An 11,139-nucleotide genomic window follows, 5' to 3' on the forward strand; every position below is an offset into this window, starting at 1 on the left:
ACGGGACGCTGGGGGCTGTTGGGGGATATTAGGCAAGCACAGTAAAAGCATTTGTTTCGCTTCCTTATCATCAGGAACACAATGGCAACACGGCTAAAATCAGCTGCTAGCTCGCCGTGAGCACACATTTATTTCTAGCACGCTGGAAACGCTACACGCTGAATACAATTTGATGCCTAATATCCCCAACAGCCCCCAGCGTTCCGTCATAGACAATAGATAACTAATCCGATAATAAACTTGCGCCGAATACATGCGAACATTTGGGAAAACTGTGTGAAACCGGGTCGTATTCAAAAAACATTTTTGAAGAACACATACAATTTTCAGGTAAATTGGTGGTGTCATATGATTAAGGGAGAATCATAGACGAAAACAAGGTAAACTTTGAATATATTTATTCACATAATTACTGATAGAATATTTACAAGTTGAAAACTATGCAAAACGCTGTTAAAACGGTGTCATACTCTTCTCTATTATGAGCTCTTGATATATATGCAAGTCCTGGTTTATGTATTTGCCCTGCGTAGATGCGTGTATCACGCGCTCGTTTTTTTGTGAGTGCGCTGGTGTCTAGTGAACTGCGGGCAGTAAACTTGCATTCACACTTGTCACATGCAAACGGTTTCTCTCCTGTATGAGTGCACGTGTTGCTTAAGATTTTCGAAGCTCGTATATCTGTGTTCACATATATCGCACAAGTACGGCTTTTCCTGTGTGAGTGCGCATGTGTTTCTTGAGATCACTGAAGGTCTTACCCTTGTATTCACATTTGTCACATGGAAATGGCCTCGCTACCATGTGACTGCGCATGTGTCGCGTGAGTTCACTGGACGACTTATATCTGCATTCACATATATCGCACGCATATGGCCTCTCTCCCGTGTGAGTGCGCATGTGCACCTTCAGATTATTGCGGGTAGTATATCTGTGTTCACATATATCGCACGCATACAGCTTCTCTCCCGTGTGAGTGCGCATGTGTTTCTTGAGATCACCGGAGGATGTACACTTGTATTCACATCTCTCACATGCAAACGGTTTCTCTCCCGTGTGAGTGCACATGTGTCGCTTAAGATTATGGAAGCTGGTATATCTGTGTTCACATATATTGCACGCATACGGCTTTTCTGCTGTGTGAGTGCGCACGTGTGTCTTGAGATGACTGGAGGTACTACACCTGTATTCACATATATCGCACGCATACGGCTTCTCACCAGTGTGAGTGTACATGTGCACCTTCAGACTACCGAGGGTAGCATATCTGTGTCCACATATATCACACATGTATGGCTTTTCTCCCGTGTGAGTGCGCATGTGTTTCTTGAGATCACTAAAGGTCTTACCCTTGTATTCACATTTGTCACATGGAAATGGCCTCTCTACCATGTGACTGCGCATGTGTCGCGTGAGTTCACTGGAGGACTTATATCTGCATTCACATATATCGCACGCATATAGCCTCTCTTCCGTGTGAGTGCGCATATGTTCCTTGAGATGACTGGAGGTACTACACCTGTATTCACATATATCGCACGCATATGGCCTCTCTCCCGTGTGAGTGCGCTTGTGCACCTTCAGACTACCCAGGGTAGTATATCTGTGTTCACATATGTCACACATGTATGGCTTTTCTCCCGTGTGAGTGCGCATGTGTTTCTTGAGATCACCGGAGGCCGTACACTTGTATTCACATCTCTCACATGCAAACGGTTTCTCTCCCGTGTGAGTGCTCATGTGTTGCTTAAGATTATGGAAGCTCGTATATCTGTGTTCACATGTATCACACGCATACGGCTTTTCCGCTGTGTGAGTGCGCACGTGTGTCTTGAGATGACTGGAGGTACTACACCTGTATTCACATATATCGCACGCAAATGGCTTCTCTCCTGTGTGAATGTGCATGTGACTCTTAAGATGATCTAGCCTGGAGCTGGCGTATCCACACACATCACACACGTAGGACTTCTCTCCCCCAAGGTGTGGCATATCTGAAGGAGAAGGCTCCATCAGACAGATCGCTCAGATTTGCGGGGTTTCGAGCCGCTTGCTTACGCTCTCCTGCTGGGAAAAAGATAGCGAAATAAATATCATCATTGACGCACTGCAACACTGTGTAACGACGACGATGACGTTACCCGTTTCAAAGTAGATTTGTTGTAAAGATGAAATAAAGAAAACTCCAAAGTCCAAGCAGTTGTGTTCAGCAAATAGTATTATTGTTTCTCAACCCACATGCGCGCGCACAAAGGCACGCAGCCTCGTGATTCGCACACTCACCTCCAATCTCCTCACAACCAAGAAACTTCCCTTTATACATTTCTAGCTAACAAAGAAAGTCGTGCGCGCCCGGACAACCACACCCGCTGCCCACATGCACAACACTTCCCTCTCGACCGTTTCGCATCTCCATCATCTATACTACATCAGACGCGCTGCCGCCGCCTAACGCATTATGCAACCCCCGTCGTGACATTTCTAAACACTACTATTTCTACCATCTGCAAACCACACTTTACAACTGCATGTCACACTGCACTAGACGTAACAAGGTATCGTACAATGAAAGTGTCAATGACACTGTAGCTCACCACAAATAACGTTTTTATAATATTCAGAGTTATGAACTGCCTATAAAAGCGGAGCTCCTGATGTGTAACGTGTAAGATTGAGAGGATACGCTTATTCCACGTAGCTGCTATGTACCACGTGACAATGGTGTTTCCCTGCCTATAACACAACTTTTGTCAAAGGTTAATTGGTTGCATGGAAGTGTTTACTTCGTAGGAGTTTTTCTAGGCGGTAGCACACGGTTGCCATCTGTATATCGCAATAATAATTTATAAACCAAAATGAATCACAATTTGTGACGGTAGATGGTGCTATACCCGCTTTGTAGCAATGGCATTCGAAATAAATAGATTATGCTGCGTTCCGACATGTTTTGTAAAACTTTACTCTAATATAGACATTTTATCGGCAGGCTGGAGAGGAAATACCAATATTGCATTAAAGATATTGTCAATGAAATCTTGTAAAACGAACCAGATGAGTGTGACACCACAGACTGTTTGTTATGGGCGTTTTTTGCATAAATTGCATAAACCTACCTAATTTGCATAATTTTTTTTTTAAATATCAAAACCCCTAGCCCTTATCACATACCAAAAATGAGCAAAAACCGTTCAACCTGAACTGACTAATGGCAATTTCCATTTTTCCCAAAAAATCGCCGTGGCTCGAAAGTACGCCGACTGGCGTGCTCCAAAATAGGACGTTCCATATAGGAGCATAGCAGTAACAACTACACCCAATTTCAAACATGTGGGTCAAACGGTTCCTGAGTTATCGTTGACCAAAACCAAATGTTGACGGACGGACGTACGACAAACGACGACCCATGGCAATAGCTCAGCTTGACGATGTCAAGGTGAGCTAAAAATGGGGGCCATGGCTACAAATGCAAAAGTCGGGACATTGCCAAATTATGAAATATAGCAAAATACGCGTGAGTGATGTATGGAGAGTGAAATAAAAGCTTTTGCATCTCACAGAGAAAAATTCTAATCGAACTATGGCAGGGCTACCGCTGGCATTCGCCACCTTCACAAAATGCGATGAATAAATAACAGTGGCGATTTTACTACATTAAGTGACGAATAATTAATTGCTCAGAAAATTAGAATTGACGAATGAAATTGTCAAATGAAGTATCGTGTCATGAAAAGTTTTCGTACACATCTTTTCTCGTACCCATCACCTGTTTATGCCTTGCTTAGCATATACGATATAGTAAACAGTGGCTATAGTTTTTGGCTCAGCTGACGAAGTCAGATGCAGCTTGTAGAATCACATGAATGTCCGTGCGTGCGTCCATCCGTCCGTCCGTCCGTGCATCAACAGTTACGGCACAAATCTTAACCACGCGACTTACGATCTTGATATTCGGGACGTCGGGGGGGAGGGGGGGATCGCGAAAAGGACTTGGGATGTCAAATTTGGGGGTCAAGAGTCAAAGGTCAAAATGTGTCAATGGAGGGGGAATATTTGCCCCTTAACTTAAGGTATAGGAGGAAATACAGAATTGCGGCACAAATCTCAACGGTTCGACCTACGCTCTTAATATTCGATGTATAGTGTGATGGGGAGAAAACCCATCCCCAGTGCAAAATTGGAAGTCACAGGTCAAAAGGCAGTGGGGGAAAGGTCAGATATCAGACATTTTCTGAGGACACGGTCTAACGGACAGAGTGCAAAACTTTTTTGTTTCAGCGCTGACCTACCATTTTTATCACTTTATTGAAAGGACCGTGAAATCTACTTTCCGCTGATGTGCGAAGAGTAAGTGTCTGATAACCTTTTGACCTTCAAGAGGAGGGTTAAACATGGATTTGTTGACTATTAACAAAGGACTGAACTGCTTTTGCTATTAGAGCCCCCTCCACCACCCACCCTCCACCACCACTACGCTCGCGCTCGACGCGTATCCATGATAACGTTAATATAGCAAAGTCATTAAAATTACACAGCTATATCTTTATTAGTGTACTACCGGTATAGCAAAGCCTATCAACGGGGTGGGGGGAGGGCGCACTTGATTCGGTTGCTAGTGAGTTTATCAGAAGAATACGCGGCTACAGTACACGTCAGTTGAGCGCTGTCGCTCTGCGGCACTTGTTTATTGGTGGAGCCATAATAAAAATATTGTTACCTTACCTGACTGACCCGCCAAAAAAAGCCAACTCAAATTTTTTTATCGATCTTTCCCATTCTATTTTTTTACAAATTGTACAGTATATCTGCAGGCTGTTACACAAATCTGTAGGCAATACAATTTATCAGAAGTAGATAATAGGGAATATTCCCTATTATCTACTCTGATAAAAACAAACATTCAACATAGAATGTATCTCCACACAAGCACCCGAGCATGTAGACACCATGCTAAATTTGTAAAAAAAAAAACCTAAAAAAAAGCCGACCTTCCTACCCAAACATTTCAGCCTGGGTCGGGTGAGGGCAGACAAAGATTTTTTTAATTGTGGCCTGGCTGAAAATAACTTTGGTGGCTCAAGTCTTGGCTCAAATTTTAAAACATGCGGAGGCAGCCCTACTATGGGGAGTCAGTACAGATAGAGGTGCCTTACTGTTTTTGAAGTCTCTATTTCTTGGAGTCTCCCCTGCTTTGGAATCTCCTTTATCTCCTAGTCTTCCTTTCTTGAGGTCTCCCACACTTTGGAATGACTGGGAGTATGGAATCCACGAACCAAATTGCAGCCTTAAAGTGGCCGATTCTCACAGCAAAATGCATAGATAGACCTACTGTGAGCTCACCTTTGTTGAAAAAATTTACTACAATTTATTCGTATTGCTACTTTTATAACATTTCTTTAGCAAATCTAAACAGTCTTACAAAAGTATTACTACAGCAAATTGGGAGGAAGCAGAGGGGGGAAAAGGGTCGGATTTTGACCCTGTAGTGTTGACGCCGTCTTTAGAAAATGGCGTACTTTTCCAGGTTAACTTTCGATGCATAGGGTCGTCATTTCATCCAGTCTTCGACGTTGAGAGTCACTTTTCCGTCCGGGTTTCGTCATTCGATTCGTCCATTTATTTCCGTATTGACATTCTCGAAAGGATTCTCCCCGGGTTTTCTAGTCTCAACCTCAGACTCTGACGGGCGTTAAAGTCGAGTATTAATTCGCAGCATACGTGCCCTCGGACACTCACAAGTCTGGACACAAGACTATGGGTTTACACAAATTTCTCACTGTCTGCGCCAGTTCAGACAAAGTCCCCGTTTTAGTGTCCTACGCCATTAGGGGTAAGATTTACATTATCTTACGCCAATAAAGGGTGAAATTTCCTACCGCTAAATACGCCATTTAGGGACCAATTATGATATGCTTTGACGAGCGTGCGTACCAAGTAGTATCCTGAGTGACCCCCCCCCCCCGGTAAAAAATTCCCTCATATTTATGCTGCACGGTATTGCATATGTGTGGTCACTGGTTACTGATGTGAATGTTTACATATCCTGGACACAGCCGAGCAAACACAATTTTCATAAATGAACAGTTATTTTCTATGATAAAACAAGTTATAGCGGAGCTCCGAGGGGGCCGAAGCCCCGCGAGAGCGGAGCACCATACATATACTAGGACGAGTGCATTTTTTTGCTGGACTTCGTGGTCCGAGACCCCCCATCCCATAGTGCATTGCGCTTAAGCTTGCCTATATATATATATATGTTTTCCCATTGTTTCGATTGTTCCATTTCAATGGGGTTAGCCGCTAGCTTTGTCAGCAGGTGGCGCAGCGGGAGTTAGAGGTGTTACAACCGATGCCGCAACTCTCGAACCTCGATGTGTCAGTTGGAAAGATAAAGGAATCGACGAATAGCCGATCGGTATCGTCATAGCGATTAAACCAAGTTAAAATGCCTTCGAAAGTCTGCAGCGATACTTCAGAGAGGCTGATTAACTAGCACACTTTAAGTAAGTGTGATAATCGAAAATAGCTTTATAAACATTAGTTATTAGCTCATTTTTACTTTGAGGTTTGCGCAGTAGTTTTCTTCGCGTATCTCCATGCAGTCTATAGATTTATAAAACAACTGTTAGTGTTATCATTGACAGCATTTAATTATCGCTACAGAGCAGTATAATTATAATAGGACAATGCCAGTGGCAACGTTCAGCTGGTAATTGGTAAATAATCGAGGGCAGGGTCTCAGTACGACGGTACCAGTACCTGGTACCAGATACTTGGCTATATTAATCACAGGCATTCATTCTACAGATCATTCTATCTGGTTATATAGCGATTGAGCTATATAGATATATATATAAATATATATATATATGTGTATATAAAGAGATATATATATATATATGTATATATGTATATATACTGCATATTAAAAGACATATATATATATATAAAGGCATATATACACTATGTCCTTATATAGAGACTGAGCTATATATATAGAGATATATAAATATACATATAAAAAGACATATATATATATTATATAGATAATATATGTATAATATTATATATATACATATAATATACCGAAATAAGGTGTTGTACATGTCTGTGTATATATATCGAGGGTATCTAATCTATATTTGAGTCGTATGTATGTATGTATGTATCGTACCCTATGGGCGGCCAAAACCGCCCAAGCGATCTGGATGCAATTTTGCAGAGGACGATTTCCTATTACCCGCGGGGAGGTTCCGAGACGAAAAAATCAAATGATCTGTTAAACCGTGAAACTCGCCGAAAAATCCGTGAAAAATCCGTGAATTCGTGAAACTTCAGACAATGTCAGCACTCACTGTACAGCACTGCCACACACAAAAAAATCGATGACTATTTCTTTCCCTCACCTCATCAGCTGCTGGTATTGTGAAACCGAAACCAATACTAAAACAGAGCACAACCAGGACCAGTTCAAGAGGTACTACTCACTGAGTTGCAGAGGTTGAGTTCAGATTGCTACGATCTCAGAATGCATTGTACCATTCGAAAGCTATGCATTTTCTGATTCAGTAGAAAAATTTCTTAATTGCAAATGTGCCATGGTTGCGCGCCAAGTATTTCACTAGAGCAATATCCAGTGGACACAGACCCCACTCGCTGGCCCTGTCTCTATCTATACTATATATGCGAATTTCTTTTATTCATGGTACGATCTCACAATGGATAGCTGTACGTGGGAGCTCAAGAGTTGGAGACGCCTGACGCCAGGAAATCTCTGCATATTTCCACCAGAGAATAACACGAAAAACATTGTTTATCAGAGGCTTTGAAATGAAAAGCTGCAACTCATTCGTACATGCTGTTATAATAACTTTTTGTCATTTACACCATATTACTATTTTATGTCCAGGGTTCTAAGTTGGACTCTTGCAGTGGTCATTATGTATGAATGTAGTGATCGTTAACGAGTGTTTTATTGCTGATGCTTTAGTGTTTTGATGTCAAATTGTGCTTATTAGACCTCGATGTTGTGGTTAGCAATGTTTGATTATTGTGTGCAATGTTATTGTCGATTTTTACCCAATGTTCCTATTGTGTCCCATTATTAGTAGTATGAATTAGTAGCACGATTTTACCCAGCGCAGCGGGTACCCACAGCTAGTATTATATATTATGTAAAAACCAGGGTTCATAGTAGTAAGACACATGTTGAAATAAGGACTTATAAGACCCGTTCTGGAGGCCAAAATAAGACTTTTTTACGCGATTTCTGATAGATCACCGACTATTAAAGTACACTAATAATATTTATATACACAATTGCACAGCAGATTTAATTATTCCGTATTATATATACAACAATACTGCCAAAAACAAGGACTATTAAGTACTTTTCTAAGATTTCACCAAAAATAAGTACTAATAAGGGCCCTTATTTTATTTTTGGCAAAATAAGTACTTATAAGACTTTGGAAGACCCGCTACGAACCCTGAAAAACGTATCCCCTCCGACTAGTTGCCGCCACATGATGCACCGATCGGGCGGAGCGAGTTGGGAAATTATAACATGCTGGCTTGCAGCACTGCAGTGGAGTCGGAACTTTTTTGCCAAGTGGCCAATCAGAGAACAGCAATGAGGAGGTGTGTGCCTCGACCCTAGGGGAGAGCAGGTTCTTGCTATTATATCGGCGCCACGCTGGCGGTGTGGAATACATGCAAAAATTTGTATCGGCGTCGCCCCGCGCGTACCTACGGGTGAAATGTTGAAACGTTGCCGCGTCGCGGTCGATACTGTACGGTATACTGTTACTGAAGAAACTCATTATACAGGCGCGTCTTTGCTGTAGTCTACGCGAGCAAGAGCAAGGCGCGTGACAACCAGCCAGCGGCAGCGTAAAGGGAGGGGGGATTTGTCGAATGCATGAATATATCTATATGTCTGCGTATGTGTGTGTGTGTGGGTGTGTATATGCCAGTGTTGTAGTCGAGTCCGCACGGGTCCCCCAAGTCCGAGTCTGAGTCCAGTTTTGATTAAAAAGAGAAAAAATCGGGAAAAAGGGAAAAAAATCGCAACAGTGCATCGTAGACATTCGAAAGTAGTGTATACTATAGTCAGCCGAAAACACAGAGACACGAGTCATACGAAACGTGTCAAAGTAACGGATCCATTTGTGTTTTACGAGAATGACACGGCTTGTTGAACCAAATGAGAGAGTGCTAGTACCTTCGAAGTGGTAGAAGAAGAGACAAAAGTGGTAGAAAAAGCGCAAAGGGACGAAATGACAGCAGATTCAAACCAAAGGAACAAGAATCTTAATCAAGCCATTGAAAACGTTACAAGATTAGGCCGTGTATCTAAAAAACCTAGGAGTTTTAGTTTTAAATTCTTGTAAACTGTGTGTTACAATATGTACAGTTGTGTACTATGTATGTAGTGGCCTCGAGCCGGCCTCGACCCGAGTCCTCGAGTCCGGAGGGCTCGAGTCCGAGTCCAAGTCCGAGTCATCGCACTCCGAGGCCAAGACCGAGACCGAGACCTTGGAAAACGGTCTCGAGGCCAAGACCGGCCTCGAGACCTACAACACTGGTATATGCATGTGTGTTTGTATGTGGAAGACTGGGTGAGTGTGTCTGTCGTGTGTGTATGCGTATTAGCCAGCGAGCCGTGCAGCCGTAATTTGCACGGTCTGTTTTGAAACTGCACGTCCAAAGAAATGGAAAAAGTTTAAAATTTCAAAATGTAAACAAGTTAAAAATGTAAAAAAATATATAAATATTCCTGCCTAATACCCTGAACCTAACCCGAACCCTAATCCTAACCCTAACCCCAATCCTAACCGTAACCCTAACCCTATACCCTAACCCTAAATATAGATATATATTTATTCATGTAGAGAATGCATGGAACAGAACGGGAAGAATGTGCAGGAAACATAGAAGAATATAAGGAAATGCAAGAGTGGAGTTTCCTCTAATATGAAACCCCCCTTACGCGCCTGTCACAGTCACAGACAACTGGAAGAATGGGCGTTCGCGTAGGTTTTATCATATATCTTGGTTGTATATGCAGGGATGAGATTAGATAATTTAATTTTCAGCTGAAATTCATTTTCAATTAATTGGCGCATTCTAAGCTATTCTGAACAAATTATAGGAGACTCTTGAATCACCTTTTCAAGTTGTCAAAAGGAACAAACGAACTATAATAGGAAATCAGGGGGCTGAAAATAGGCAAGTTTTTATTAAATGTCTAGACATAATGATATTTTTCTGTTTCCACCCGTCGCTTGCATTGTTTTACTCAGACATAAGCCGCGTTCACACGGAGCGAAGGAACTCGGGTCGAAAACGACCCGTGTCAAATCGCGTCCCGGACGAGCGTTCACGCGACGTCTTTCTCGTACGAAAAGACCTCGGTCATTAGCGACCAGAGTCGTTTTCGCACCACCCAGAGTAGGTGCGAAAACGACTCGGGTCGAAAACGACTCGAGTCCTTGTTCATTTTTGCCGTGTGAACGCGCGACTCGAGTTGGAATTAGTACGTCACAACACGAAAACACAATGGCAATGTAAAAAAAACAATGTATAACCAAATAATCATTCATTACATCTAATACATTGTTTTTACATGCATTTTGTTAGTCAAAGTTCTTGACCACCCTAACGGGCATTGCCTATAGTCACAATAACAAAGTTTCGATCTAACATTTCAGTATTTTAACTAAATATAGCTATATAAATATATAAAATGCCAAACAAGAGGCAGAACTATGGTTACACGAGGAGAACGTCACGCTTTTGGAGATCTGGAAACTAATTTTATTCAGAGAACAACTAAACGGGGACATCCAGAGAAAATCGAGGTAGTCTACCAAGACATCAGTAGAAAAACTGGCAATCGGAGGGATCATAAAACTATTCTGCAAGTGAGTAATCGCCGTCAAGAGATTAAGAAACACGTACAAGAAAGTGTGTTGATAACAAAACAGATCGGGAAGAGCGCGCACAACGTGCAGCTCACTTTATGATCTGGACGAAGATATTGGGAAGGCGCCTTGCATGAACCCCAGCGTTGCTGGAATCGTCATGCGTGAGCAGTAGTGGAGGATGACCAATCCAATGAGCAGGAAGAGGATTTAAGTT

At 42.2% G+C, this 11,139-nt stretch overlaps 1 protein-coding gene across 1 annotated transcript; it reads right to left on the reverse strand.

Annotated features, from left to right (window-relative positions):
* Window positions 1-461: 461 nt before the first annotated feature.
* On the reverse strand, window positions 462-2,048 carry LOC106814054 (gastrula zinc finger protein XlCGF17.1-like). Its single transcript, XM_014818322.1, has 2 exons — window positions 1,243-2,048; window positions 462-906 (listed from the first exon to the last, which is right to left on the reverse strand). Exons 1-2 carry the CDS (start codon window positions 2,011-2,013, stop codon window positions 688-690), a joined length of 990 nt encoding a protein of 329 aa, XP_014673808.1. The 5' UTR covers window positions 2,014-2,048; the 3' UTR covers window positions 462-687.
* Window positions 2,049-11,139: the final 9,091 nt, after the last annotated feature.

This window comes from Priapulus caudatus, unplaced genomic scaffold, assembly GCF_000485595.1.
Source record: "Priapulus caudatus unplaced genomic scaffold, Priapulus_caudatus-5.0.1 Scaffold864, whole genome shotgun sequence".
Classification (NCBI taxonomy): Eukaryota; Metazoa; Priapulida; class Priapulimorpha; order Priapulimorphida; family Priapulidae; genus Priapulus; species Priapulus caudatus.

Bases quoted from the DNA above. Each gene is read 5' to 3' on its own strand.
- LOC106814054 (XM_014818322.1), bottom strand. From the start codon at position 2,013: ATGGAGCCTTCTCCTTCAGATATGCCACACCTTGGGGGAGAGAAGTCC. The intron at 907-1,242 runs GTGCACATGTAC...AATAATCTGAAG, and splicing joins CTACCCTCGGTAGTCTGAAG to GTGCACATGCGCACTCACAC.